This window comes from Panicum virgatum, chromosome 8N (genome assembly GCF_016808335.1).
Source record: "Panicum virgatum strain AP13 chromosome 8N, P.virgatum_v5, whole genome shotgun sequence".
Lineage (NCBI taxonomy): Eukaryota > Viridiplantae > Streptophyta > Magnoliopsida > Poales > Poaceae > Panicum > Panicum virgatum.
Window position 1 is genome coordinate 48,011,311 of NC_053152.1, and position 14,882 is coordinate 48,026,192.

At 42.6% G+C, this 14,882-nt stretch overlaps 1 protein-coding gene across 1 annotated transcript; it reads left to right on the forward strand.

The window, feature by feature from the left end:
• Nucleotides 1–2,693: 2,693 nt before the first annotated feature.
• On the forward strand, nucleotides 2,694–9,562 carry LOC120685185. The gene is made up of 12 exons (XM_039967005.1): nucleotides 2,694–2,721; nucleotides 3,248–3,739; nucleotides 4,217–4,378; nucleotides 4,765–5,001; nucleotides 5,439–5,561; nucleotides 5,630–5,728; nucleotides 6,014–6,031; nucleotides 6,420–6,517; nucleotides 7,501–7,760; nucleotides 7,865–8,090; nucleotides 8,530–8,671; nucleotides 9,144–9,562. The coding sequence occupies exons 1-9, from the start codon at nucleotides 2,694–2,696 to the stop codon at nucleotides 7,687–7,689; spliced, it is 1,446 nt and encodes a 481-aa protein (XP_039822939.1). The 3' UTR covers nucleotides 7,690–7,760; nucleotides 7,865–8,090; nucleotides 8,530–8,671; nucleotides 9,144–9,562.
• Nucleotides 9,563–14,882: the final 5,320 nt, after the last annotated feature.

Consider the following 14,882-nt stretch of genomic DNA (forward strand, 5'->3'; position numbering starts at 1 on the left):
AGCCCTGTTTGGTTTAGTGGCACAAGGTATTGTAGATAACTTTGATCATTAATTAATAGTATTAAATAAAGTCAGTTTAGAAAACTAACTCCACAACCCCTGCGCTACTTTTTGAGACGAAACTAATGAGATTTTTGGCAGCATAATTAGAGTATGGTTACTGTAGCATTACTGTGGTCAATCATGGTAGAACTTGTCTCATTAAATTCGTCTCGAAAAATTACACGTATACGCGAAATTTTTTTGCAAATAAATTTCATTTAATACTCCATTCACATAAAAAGAATTTAGCGCAAGTTGTCTTAGTGAAACAAACGGGACCCAGGTATACATCTTTCAAGGATAGATGAAATAATACTGCACTGGCAGATGAAAACTGCACTGACATGTGCCACGAGGTTGGTAGCTAGTCTCATTATTGTTACCTGGTCCTTGGGCGAGCGAGTACAAGGCCTGCTGCAGATCCAGATCAAGCTTGAGAGAAACATGGAGGGATCCGAGCAGGATCGCGATCCATCAAGTTGACCATGTAGCTGCTCAGTAGCTGCTGCACTGCATGCAGACGGAACAAAAGACAGCAGGTTTGCTTCTAATTTGCCGGCCTCTCGATCTTCTTCTTGTTCATCAACTATACAGAGTATATTAAGGTTCTGAACTATTGAATGCTTATTAGCTTGATGATGCACATCGTCCCAGCTGCTGTACGTGTTGTGCAGCTGGTCAGGGCCTGCCAGAAGAGCCGCGTGCGCCGTATCCTCGCGCCAGGAGGCATGGCTGAGAAGCTGCATCGGGTGCAGGATGACATCTCCAAGACGACGATGATCGCTTTGTTCGCCATCGAAGTTCACGGCACCATTGTTTTGAGAAACATCGACTACGGTGTTCATCATCGTCCTCCGGACCCAGAGGTACCGTGCAGTACTACTACTGCTATTCCATGAATCAATCATGCATTGTAATTAATACGAGGTAATTTCACTAATACATAAAAATTGGAACTATACTTATCTGTGAAATTAATTTCAGCAGTTAAGTTTATTTCTGGCGCCATCATTAATTTTCATAAACCGAAAACATTACTGCATTTCTTTATTATATGGGCACTTGCATATATGTTTAGGTTTGTGAAACTGAAGGCACGTACAAGTAACTATATTATTAGGTCTGTCAGACTGACTTCATCAGAAGTTGCACGTGCTTCATTAATTATTAATAGCTAGTAGTAGTTTTAGAAAATCAATTCTTCTAATATGGTAAAAAAAAATTTGTACTTCAGGATCACATGGTTGAATCAGCTTCTCCGCTTCATGAAACTCCGTAAGATACCTACCCCTCTGATCTAGATCTAAGACGCATATATATATCTTTATCTGTTTCTAAAAAGCGGACCGATTCTGCACTACTTTGACTTTCGATCTGTCACCAGTGTATATATACATACGCCCACCCACATGCTATTCTACCCCCTAAGTGTAACTGCACCCAACTAATTACTGAACAAATTTTCAGTAATAACTGCTGCGTGTGATTACTGGATACTATTTTACTGAATGTGATTCAGTAATTCGATAACTCAGTTCAGTAATTTCTGATTAGTTCGGTCAGTAATTTGACTACTAGGTGTAGAATAAATGCTACACCTAAGGTGTGTAGAATAGTATTATCTTCAAACTAACAACATATCGCCTAGAGTTACTTGCAAAATTCACTTTGAAATTCCTGAACTTTATCACTTACTATGTAATTTTCATTTAGCTAAAACGGCCAATGTTTGAGGGTGTCACAATCCAACCGGATCATTAGCACTTTGACTCAACTTTTTCGTCCACTGAGCTTTTATGCTGATGTAGTTTGAGCTATTATTAAAATAAGGACATTTGTTTACTTCTAGTAAGAGGGAGAAAGACAACATGAATATACTAGAGTCGAATGAGCTAGAACATAAACCATGAGGTGTGATGGTGTACACCTACATCATCCATCAACTAGTTCTAACTAACACTACTAGAAAGCACGCCAAAAGTCCACCCCAAAAGTACCAGTATAAAAATGAACCAATACCTATACCTATGCGAGCATAGGTACCGGTTCATCTTCATACCGGTACTTTTGGGGTGGATGGAACCTATGGATGAGCCTTAGGTACCGGTTGGTAACAACAACCGGTACCTAAGGCTCTCCATAGGTATCAGGTGGTAACTTTTACATTAGTACCGGATGGTACTACCAATCGGTACCTTAAGAGCCTTATTCATGGGTTACTTTAAAATAAAAATATCTATCTTCCCATCAGAAGTAGTGTGTAGGTGAGATGGTAAGAAAGATACATGTGAGGCAAGTGATCCTGAGTTCGAAGTTCACTTCTAGTAAGAGGGAGAAAGACAACATGAATATACTAGAGTCGAATGAGCTAGAACATAAACCTTGAGGTGTGATGGTGTACACCTACATCATCCATCAACTAGTTCTAACTAAACCATGCATATAAATCCAACATGATTTTTTGACATAACAAACTCGAGGAGAAAAATATTATTGACTTAAGCACAATTAATCTCTCTGGTTTGATGGTACGTTGGATATAAAAGTTACTGAAGTAGCATAGAACTGTCAACTTGGGGATATGGTTCTTATTTTGTTTTTTTACCTATATATGTATAATATCATAAAACATGTGCTTCTGTTGAATGGCCATGCATGGCAGGTCTGAATTGGCGCAAGGTGCAATAAATACAGAAGACAGCCTCGAATATATAACGGAACAAGGTGTGATGCCTAGCTGTAAGGATCTTAGTTTCTTATTTTACCTTTATTATTAAGAAATTTCTTGGATTCACCATTTTACCCATATTTTGACTTTTTTTTGCGGGTAACCCATATTTTTGACTTGAGATTGAGATTTTTGACTTGGCATAAAAAAATGGCTTATGGCTCATATGCCCATACCATAAAAATACATATTTTATTGCCACAAAAAAAGTAAAGAACTGCAAAGCAAAAAGGGAAAAGCATGTGACACAGAAATGAAATGAAAATTAAGGAGAATTTGAGTCAAACCAAGTGTGCTCTTGTAAGGTCGTGGGCAACCACTGAACACTGGGCCGCATTCATTCTGTGGTCTCCTTCCTGGTTAGCTGCAGATATGCACAGCCAGCAATAGCCGCAGGTTTGGACGCAATTTGTCCGTGTGGAAGTTTTTTTGTCCCGTTTTCACCCCTAACTGAGGTTTCTCTATTTACTATTTCAGTTCCTGATCAAGTCACTGAAGTAAGTACACAGGTTGAAAATGTGTCATACGACACTAATGACGTTGTTCACGAAATCTCCAGCAGCATTGAAACAGTGACTATTACAGAACCAGAAGCAGGGCTCAGCCTAATTGCATCCATCGGCGAGATCAACATCTTGTCAAATCGGAGTGGTGCTCTTGACATTGCCCGTGGCAGCACGAATACAGCTGAAGTACATGAAATTGAAGTCGACAAGGATGAAAATGCCACCAAGGGTAAAGTGAGCACTGAAGAATATGAATATGACCTTGAGAAAATTCTGGATGAACAAGAAACCCATGACCTCTACTGTCCCAACTGCAAGTCGTGCATAACTCGAAGGGTGATCCTTAAAAACAGAAAGGGATACGGCGAACAACAAAAAAGACAGCATGCAGATGAAAGCCTTGATCAAGAGTCGCCTGAAGTATTTGGATGTTTATCTTGCTTCACTTTCTTCATTCCGACAGGTATCTTAAAACTTGCCTCCATGCATTATTGTGTCTTCATCCGCTGAACTAAAAACCTGAGTTATTATTTACACCTGAACTTCTAACTAAACTTTGTAGTCTTTTTTTCCCCCAGGAAAGCATGCTTTCAGTTAAACTAAATTAGCACAGTGCATTTGAACTTAGGACTGTAGATCTATGACTAATATATCTGAAAATTATTTCTTATGTAGTCTGACTGTCTGAGATATGTAAAGAACATGGGTTAACGAACGTGGTCATATTTTACTGCAAAAGTAAAACTGGAAGTGCTGCATGATTGATCCAGACATAGATAACTTTCTTTTTGGAAAACTGACATAGATAGCATTTATACAGATAAATTTCTAGTTTAGTTTTAAGAATATAATAATCATAAATCCATGTCCCTGTGTTACACTAGTGTCGCTAGAAAATCTTATTCCAAATGGACCGGCTTAACTCATGTGTTATCAACAGGTTGTGGTTTTAATATATTTCGTATATTTGAAAGGAGAGATGCAAACCAACAAGTCGAGGTTCAACATCCTGCTGCTTCACAAGAGACGTCTGAACATTGTGGAAGTTGGCTTCTCTCTTGTTTCCAGACTGTTGATAGTCCAAAGAAATCAACTGTTGCAGGTATATAATGTATATTCCACTTCAGAGGGTTTTTCTAGTAGCTTCTCTGTAGTACAGAATCCAGGTTGATTAGTAATTGAAACATAGTTGACTCTGCCATGCTTTAAACATGCCCAGGCATTATTATAATAACAGTGTTCCTCTTATAAGTGTGTTTTTGCCCTTCTTCTGCTATTTTGCTATCAGAAGTTCATGAACAAATTATAGCATTGGCGAGTTACTTTTGGTGTTATGAAAGTTTCTCGACCAATGACATTGTTACATACTAAACTATGATAATTTCTTGACCAATGACATTGTTACATACTAAACTATCTTATTGATGAGCACTGAGTCTGAAGGGTAGCAAGTACCTGTTAATGTTCTGATCAACAAGCACGTTACAGATTCACAGAAGGAACCACTGTTAAGTGGCCCACAGAGTACCGACAATACAATTTCAGTTGAAGACAGCGCATCATCTTCTCAAAGTTTGTCACCTTTAGTAGCTGGATCATCTTCTACAGTCCAAACCACCACTGGAAAGAATGAAGAAGAAATTAAACAACCGTTCAGTGAATACCATGGAACCGCATCTTCATCCGTAACAGTTCACACATCATCATCTTCGCAGAGTGAGACAGGTTTGTTTCTCTATAGAATATTCAAGGCACATAGCCATGCAATTAATAATGATATTTTTGGGTTCACACAGCACAATTTTACTGTTATGTCAGGTAAAACATAGTAGGTTAGGGGCTGTGCCAATAAAGCTAGCGTAAATTTCTATTTGCAAACTATGCAGAAATTCAAAAAAATTTGTCATTAATAAATAACAGTAATGTTGTAATGCTACCGAAACAAAAGATAAAATAATAAGATATAACAATGTTACATGGACCTTATGACTTGCACCCTTTTTATTTTCTATTAGAAAACAACCAGAGGATAGATCAGGAAACTTAGAATCATTAATCTACCCAGGTTAGTTGCAGAATTACGGTTTGTTTAGGACTAGTTAAATCGGCTAGTATCAGAGTGGTGCAAAAGAGTAACAGATATGTATGAAACTCTTATGCAGGATTGTTCACACAGACAGGACAAGTGGTAACTGAGCAGCGAGGCGGAGCACACCAAGAACAGATTCCTCCCTCAAAACCTGCTGATGATATGATTAATGGCATTCACCTGGGTCACAAACAAGGTAGGTCTGATGAATTTGTATAAAGTAAGTAATGTGCATGCTTACATTGCCAATTTGTTTCTTTACAGATATTCAAGGAAACACAACAGGAGCCTCTGGGAACAACTCATTTTTCAATCAACCATTTTTCAATCCTGAACTTGAAGTCCAAGCAAAAGTTTTGCCAGGTATATATGGTGCATTTGGTTGTCAGATATCTCGTTCACACTATTTTGATGTTCCATTTACAAGTACTGCTCATATGAATAAAATATTTGAGCATTATTTGTCACCTCCAAATATTACTTAGCCTATCTAAACATCCTAAAATAACATGGAGCACATCAGTGATGACAGCTAACCTTGAAGAGCATTTCATCCTGAAGTAGTGCGATATTTTCTCCCTATGTTTATATGTCATTTGGGATTGTTTTTGTCCATATTGTAAACGATGATGGCATGTCGTCCTACAGGAGTCGACAACCTGACAGGTGAGAAACCAAATCCAGTTATTCCTCAACCAAGTCAGTTGCCTCATATAGTAGTGCCAGTCTTATCGGAGAGACCAGTTCGCCCTGCACCATCAGATCAAAGGGATGAATGGGACATACTGAAAGCCATAGTGTATGGTGGCCTTGTTGAATCAATCACGAGCCTCTCGGTTGTATCAGCAGCAGCAGCAAGTGGTGCCAAGACTCGTATAATAAGTTTCTTTCTTGGTTCTTGCATTGTATTGCTGAGCTACTTTGAAACTCAAGTCAAAACTGTTTTTGACTTAGTCCCCCTGGTGTTGATGTAATCATGTTATTCATTTGAATCAATCATGTTTTTGACTTAGTTTCTAATATACAATGGGTATATGCATTTCTCTTATTACAGGCTTTAAAAAGTTCAGCTTGTCAGAGCTGGAGGAGGCTACACATAAGTTTTTGAAGGACAACATCATTGGACAAGGTGCCTTCGCTACGGTCTATAAGGTACTCCACATGTGCAGTTTGCTAATTTCGTTTTGTATTGATTCCCTATAAGGGATTCTTCTTGCTAATATGATATTCTTGTTTTTCTTGGTACAATAACATTATTTACTCCTAACACAAGGGAAACGTACACGATTTCGTTTTCCTACTTGTAAAGATTGAATGAAATGGCATATCAAACGTTAGCAGCCTTGTCAAAATAAATTATGTTACACCGAAAATGAAGTAGTAATATACACACAGTTAAAGGCACAGCAGAAAGTAAAGTTGCAGGTCAAGTAATATTAACTTGAATAATAGGTGGAAGGGTAATATAATTTTTTTATTATTAATGCAACCATCTTGAGATCACTCCTGACCTCTGCATAATAACTAAAACGCATACAGCACCAAATATTTTGGTAAATATAGACACACTATTAACAATCAATTCATATGCTAGATAGTCACCTATATGTATGGGTAGAATTGAAAATTCCTTGAGACCGCCAGCTCCAATTGCTGAGACGACACCACAACCAGATCCTGTGAACCCTGCTTCTAGAGAATAGCCTATACGCAACCATATCACTCCTGCATAGACACACTGACGAGTATGTTGCAGCCGTGCGCCTTAACATTCTTTAGGCATTTTATAATTCTCCATAGCAACTACCACAATCATATGTGACATAATACTCTAACAATCTGGAAGAGAGAGTTACATTCATTTGGCTCACATCCTCCGATTGTCCGACAAGGGAGAGAGTGGAGAGTTGGGAGTACATTTGATTGGTACTTTGCTGCTACCTTTTCCCCCTCCAGAACTGATGGCAACACCTTAACCATAAATGGAATGTGGTTCTTCAAACTCTTGTAGGCATTAGAGCTCACAAATTTTAAAGATAAACAGATAATAGACACAAGAATATAATGGTGGCACCAAGGCGATATTATTTATATTTTTATAGAAAGAAACCTTAACTTGGCCTACACGCTTTCAGGGTGCTTTACTTGACGGACTTGTGGTTGCCATCAAGAAAATTCAATATCCATATCAACTTTCCATGAAGGACATATGTGATAAACTCGCTCATGTTTCAAAGCTTGAGCACAAGAATATAGTTCAACTTATTGGATATGGACATGGAGTCCTAGAGACGATAGAGAGGTTCCAAGACAAAAAAAGGTAGTGGTTCAAAAGATGATCTGTTTTTGGTGGAAGAGTACATGCCAAATGGAAGCTTGGACAACATTATCCAAGGTATATACATTTCCATTGTCATATTTGATTGAGTTTTTTCACCTATGATAACTCCTGTATCTTGAATCAATTGTTATTTCCGCATGTTTATCTCTATTTTGCAGGTTCTCAACTAGATTGGTCCTCTCGCCTCTTGCTAATTCAGGGGATAGCACACGGCCTACAATACCTGCACGAGCAACAATTTGTTCATTTGGATTTAAAACCAAGCAATGTCCTCATAGACTCTGACATGATTCCAAAGATAACTGACTTTGGTACAGCTAGAATGCTGGACCAAGGTAATGATGTGACAGTTCGTGACGCAGACTACCTATTAGCAGGCACAATGTAAGTCCACCATTGCGAAGTATTTTAGTGAAAACTTGACAATGTGTCACCTGGACTAACATGAGTGGTACTGTATAATATATTTTGAATTTTTAGTATAGTACTGTAAAGTTGTATACACCGACTAGTTCAACCTAAAATCTTAAACTCATAGGAAAAAGGTGGACAATTCAGTTATACTTTAACAGATATGATTCACGATGATGATAAGCTGAATAATGATTCTAGTAGATATGAGAATTTGTTATTTGAGATTAAAGGAGTAGTGTAAAACGCAATGTATCTCATTAATAATGTGAAATTATGCTAATATTGAATCCTACATACGCAACATGAGGTTTTGTGCAGCTTATAGAAAATTAGGTGGTTCAGTGTCCAATCCTTTTCCTTCCACAGTTCCACTTCCCCTAAGATTACTAATTTCAACTTAACCATCCAGGGGATATATGCCTCCAGAATATATCATGGAAGGCATTGTGTCCAAAATGTATGATGTGTACAGTTTTGGTGTCATCCTCCTTGAGACCATTAGCGGTATGTGCGGATCTAAGCCTGCTCGGCGCCAATCTTCAATTGCATGGGTGAGTAATTATTATAATATTTACATATTATATATTAGAGCTCTTTTAGAATGATTGTAAAGTACCAATAGGTACTTTCAGGTATTTTTACCTTGAATTTTTTCTAGCCGTTGATCTGTGGAAAGTATTTATAAAAATTAAATTAAATTAAATTAGTATTCGGTCCTATTTTTTAGTATTTGATCCCACATTTTGGAAGTACCAGGTACTTTATCCTAGATTCTTCTAGGTACTTTCTACCTTCACCATCGTAAAATTTTATCAGATGGACGGCTCCTATTTTTTTCCAATGATATGCATGTCTTATTTGCCTTTATAATTATTAAAATCCCTTGAGGTGTCAATGACAAGCAAGATGGGTCTGATTCCAAGGGTCAGTGAAACCATATATAACTTTCATACAAGGGATTAGAAAGACAGTTAATTGTCCCAGCTACAAACTTTATCGTCCTTGTACAATGATTTTTTTCAGGCTTGGGTAGCACGAGAAGCTGGACGGATGGAGGACTTACTTGATCCGTCCCTGTGCTTGGAGTCACAGCTACGTGAGGCAAGAAGATGCTTGGAAATAGGGCTACTGTGCACTCAATCTGATCGGGCAGACCGGCCCACTATGCTGGATGTTGTCGAAATGCTGGAGACTGAGAAAGAGTTACCGACCCCAAAGCAACCAAAATACACCGAAGGAAGAAGTGCCTGACCATGATCACACAGATTTTCACCTGCTCCATCTTCTTCGCTACGTTCTGTTCCTACACAAAATAAATATTTAAACATACAAGAAACCAAAACTCTATGGCACATGAATGGCCAGATGAGGACATGTGCACTTCTGTGCAAGCTTGATTGTTTTATATCTATACTAGAATAAATTTCATCATGTTTCGTCAGTCCAAATTTTTAGCTAAAATAACTTCCTTGCATTCTCTTGATTGAGTTGAGTGCATGCTTCCCTTAAAAACCATCAAAAAGGAAGTTCTTCGCTTTCACATGCAAACTGAAGAGGAAGCTTCTTGAATCACTACAGGAATCACTTTATTTCCTGAGTGCCAGCAAATGCACTCGGCAAAGGCTTTGCCGAGTACCTGATATGATGCACTTGGCAAAGTCCAGGGCACTCGGCAAATAGACGATTTCCGGTAATGAATGTTGACATCAGTATCAATCATATTGTTTGTTAAAAAATTTGCACTGTTGTAAATTTATTATGCATACTAAGGTTGAGATTCCAAGCAGATACGTCCTGAATGTTGAAATCCAACATTTAGCAATTGGGCTGTGAGCTTCCAAGCAGATACGTCCTGAATGTTGAAAGGCACCATATCCTATGGAAACCAAAGACCTTGTGCAAACTTTGGAAACTCCAACGGAGGCCACTGGATCTCCATCCGAGGGCACGGAACAGAGCCGGGGGATTTTTTTCATTTAGCCGCCTGCCTCTCACCCCACCGTTCCCTGCGCCTTTTGCATTTGGCCCCTCCGTTCCGTTCCGTCGCCCCTCTGTTCCCCTCCGTTCCGTCCCGAGCGGATCCGTGCCACGCCCTCCCGCAGCGCCGTTTCTTCGTCCGCCCACAGCGCCGCCGCTTCCTTCCCTAGGTGCCGCCGCTGGCCTCGATCTCCAGCACGACTCACCTCGGACGTCGGCAAGAACTGGCCAGGAAGAATGAAGCCGCGATAGGCGTCGTCCGTGGAGAGAAGGGCGGCAGAGTCACAGAACGTGCCTGCCCTAGGCGCCGCTGCTGGCCTCATCGCACGGCCACCAGAACGTACGAGCACCACCGGCCTCGTCCCGTGCAGCACCGCCCACCGGCCTCGACCTGTGCAGCACCGCCGGCCTCGACTCGTCCACCGCCGGCCTTGACTCGTCCACCGCTGGCCTCGACCCGTGCAACACTGTCGTGGTCCTGCCGCCCTCATTGCACATGCCGCCGCCGCCCTCGTCGCACGCCTCGTGGTCCTGCCGTCCGCCATGGAGCCGGCGGCCGCCCGCGACGCCATGGAGTTGGGAGCTGCATCATCGGGAGTCGACACAATTGCCCAAACAATGTTGCTTAGCTGATATTTCAAGTTTCAGTAAGCTTATTGCTACTAAGTGAGCCAATCTGTAATAATTATTTGAATGTGAGTTGTGAACCATATTTGTATTTCAGTCTGTGGATGAGATGTTCAGGCTTAACATGTTCAGTCTGTGGTCTCATATTTGCATGAAGAAATAATTTCACCCATGGATCAGATGCTGGCATCTTGGTGGATGCTTTGATGAGATGTTGGACACCCTGGTCCCATGTTTTCTAATCTTCTAAGATGTAATATGCAATGGTATTCAGTACATGTGGTCAATATTCAAGGTAGTTTGGTAGTACAGCCAACTGATGGTCCAGACAGCAAATTTTTTCCATTTTCTAAAACCTGCAATGTTCCAGTACAGAATCTGAAAACATGCAATACATGAAACTGGTTTGCACTTGAGTCAATTTCATCATAAAAAAACAGAACACAATTACATTACATATTTTCAGATTGAGTCAATACATGAAACTGGTTTGCTCTCAGTGATGTGGAGCTACCTCAATGAAACAATCATCATAGTCAATATACACCCACATGACGGCTGGATTACAAGTTCCAGTGTACAATTAAATTCCCATTCTATTGCATATATCAAAATATAAATAAGTATATTTCTTGTACAAGGTCACTCTGTCAGCCTAGTAGTGTTTGATTTCTTTTCTCAGATAGCTAATCTACATTACAACCAACAAGCTGTGAAATAGATGATTTTATCCTGAACATCCATATGGTTGGATAGTTGAAAGTTTAAACTTCAGTACTTGGGTGCTGCCTTCTGGGTTGGCAGCAGTGCAAACCTCTTCTTCGAAACAGATGATTTTCTCCTGAACATCCATATGGTTGGACAGTTGAAACTTCAGTACTTTGGTGCTAGCTTCTGGGTTGGCAGAAGTCCAAATCTCTTCTTCAACAGGTACCGCTGCTCCACAAGTAAAGATTTCTCAGTAACTCATGATGACACACTCGAACTACAATCAAAACCACAAATGCAACCGTGAAAAGGAATTAATTCCACATGTTTCAGCTCTGCACATTACATGTCTTGTTTTTTTGGTCCTATGCATCAACAAGAAAACTAAAATCGGGTGTTTAACTCTAAAGTTTATTTAGTCTTAGTCCAATAGTAACACAACAAAATTAAGCTCTAATCCACCAAACATGTGCTTGCAAGCTAAATGTATTAAGACCGAAACTTCAGATAGCACTAAAATGCAAAACTTTAGTAGCATGCAATGTAGAGTATGAACAATCGGCAGTGGATATCATCAAAAGAGATTTGGTCTCATGAAAGGTTGCAGGCCTTACCAAGAGGGACCAAGTGCCTGATAATGACTGGGAGCAGATGGCAGAGCTGCTTGCCTCCTAGTCTGAATAAACGGGTGAAGTCAACTGATGACAACCCCACGCACGGCAGCCTGCATATAGGACATACGACTATCTCAGGAGGACATACAAATGCAGATGGCAGATAGACATACTCATTCCTTGCCGACTCCAAAACTGAATCAACAAGCTCAAGATCCTCCTTCCTGCAGCAGAGAAGCACAGCTGGCTGTTTCAGACGCAGCAAACTCTGTACAGATAAAATTATGCGGTGACGAGGGCAGCGGCGATCCTACCAACGAGGGCGCCGGCGCTGGAGGCCGCTCCATGAAGGGCGGCGGCGGTGGACCAGTTGGAGGGCGGCGGTGACCCGAAAGAGCTGGAGGGCGGCGGCGCTGGACGATCTGGTGGGCGGCGACACTGTGGGCGGCGGCGCCTAGGGAAGGAAGTGCCTAGGGAAGGAAGCGGCGGCGCTGTGGGCGGAACGGATCCGCTCGGGACGGAATGGAGGGGCGACAGAACGGGACGGAGGGGCCAAATGCAAAAGGCGTAGGGAACGGTGGGGTGAGAGGCGGGCGGCTAAATCAAAAAATCCCCCGTCTCTGTTCCATGCCCTCGGATGGAGATTCAGTGGCCTCCGTTGGAGTTTCCAAAATTTGCATAAGGCCTTTGGTTTCCATAAGATATGGTGCCATGTTGAAATCCAACATTTAGCAATTGGGCTGTTCACTGAAAGCCGAATCCTTGCCCTGTTCACTGAAGAACTCGATTGCTTTGATTGGATTAGCAATAATTGGGCTTCCCATGGTCTTGTCTGTCCAGCAAACTCGCTCAAGAAGTAGAATAATGAATCAACCGTTCCTGAGGAAGCACTTTGCACTTTATGTGGAGAGTATTCTGAAGCCATGCTGCTCGCTCACCGTCGTTCCCCATGAGCGGTGAACTGGAGCTTAATGCGGCTGCAGAAGCGCAAAGAGCTAGGAGGGCTCGGAGTCGGAGTCGGAGCACACGATGCCAGTGCTTGGGTAGACTCGTGCCACGGCGACAAGGTCTCCGGGAGGAAGGATGTCGCAGGCGGGGGGCACCTGGACTCGCCGGCGCTCGGGCGAGCCACGGCGCGCGGCGAAGATGGCGGCCTGGCAATTTCAGGGAGGGACGGTGTTTGAGATACCGACCGGGGGGACGGTATTTCAAATACCGTCCACCCCGGTGCTTAGTAATCGTTCGATCGAGCATGTGCGGCTCAGATCGGCACTCTGTCAGAGTCTTCCTCTTCCTCGCGAGACTTGGAGTTCGATCCGGCCGCTTGCTCCGCCGCCCGTCCCCCGGCCGGCCCGGCTCATAAGGCTGCTCGCTGGTGCACAGCACGGCGAGCGCCGCACAGAGACGTCCTCCCGAAGTAATCTACGTAAGCTCGTGCAAGTCTTGTCGTCCCCGCCGCCGGCCGGGAGCGCCCCGCCGCCCCGCCGTGATGCCGGCGCTGAGGTTGCACAGCGTGGAGTAGCGCCTGAGCCCGAACAGCTCGGAGACGGCGGCGAACAGCATCGGCCACTGTGCGTCGAAGCAGATCAAGGCATCAAGCCTGTGATGACCGACGCCGCGTATAGCATTCCGCCCGGCGTGCCCAGGAGAGCAGGAGCACCCCCGGGCCCCGTGATCATGAGCGGCCGCGGGAGCCCGTACCGCGCCAGGACGGCCTCGGAGGTGTACCCGGCCGGCGGCGACGCGGCCGCCGGCCGACGTGGTTGCAGATAGATGCTGATGAGGGAGGCGATGGCGTCCAAGCTCTAGGGAGTTGGACGTGTGGCCTTCGCCGCTTCACGTACGCCAAGCTCAATCAATCAGGGCTGCGCGCTCTCGCTCCGCCGGCCGGAGGGAGACACGGCGTGGGTGGGTGCTTCTGGACTTCTGGTACGGTGCTCTGGCCGGTGTACTGTGTACAGAAGTGGGGACGAACGATAGTTTTGTTTGTTTGTCTTTGGTGCTGTGTGCAGGCTTCTGATCGATACTCAGGATGCTCGATCTTGGTCTCTTGGATATACTAGAAGCATGAACCTTATTCTGATATTGATTATTCCTGTTCCTTGTAACAATGGTGACATATATGGGATCTGTTGCTCCTGGTCAGAAAAAGAGCACTCTCCTAATAGTAGTGGGTGGTTCACATAGAGGTGTAACTTTGGTTGTTTGAGAAAAAAGTATGGACCCATTGCAGAGCAAGAGTAGGATAATTTATTTCTTAGATAGTCTTCACCGTCAAGTAGTAAGTCTCATAGTAGCAATAAGGTGTACTGATTATGCCTCTCAGACAGAAATTACCATTTAGCAGTAGCATTTCAAAAGCTACATCATGAAATGCATGATCAACCCGTATATTTATTTCATAAATATTGGCATGCATGTTTCATAGTGCTTCACTTTTCTTTGACATTTCCAAAAAAATTATATAAACCCCCATCTGAACTCGGCTTCTGTCCCTATTTCATAGTGTTTTACAGCAGGTTGCATTACAACAAAATGAGCCGACGACGCATGAAGCACCAACTCAACAATCACCAGCGAGATGTTGTTCATTGGAGCCCCACAAGCCCCTTTCTAAGAAATTTTGGTATAGTGAAGGGGAGGAAGGAGAAGAAAGGAAAAAGAAGAGAAAGAGAGAAGAAAGAAGGAACAAGAAGAAAATGAGCCCCCTTTGATTCAAACTCTGGATCCGCCCCTGAGCAGGAAGAAACCTGCAAGTCGATCGCCCTCCTCCCGGGGGCCATGACCTGCGCCAATGATTTCTTCTTTTCTGCTTGCCCAAACAGCATACGCTTTG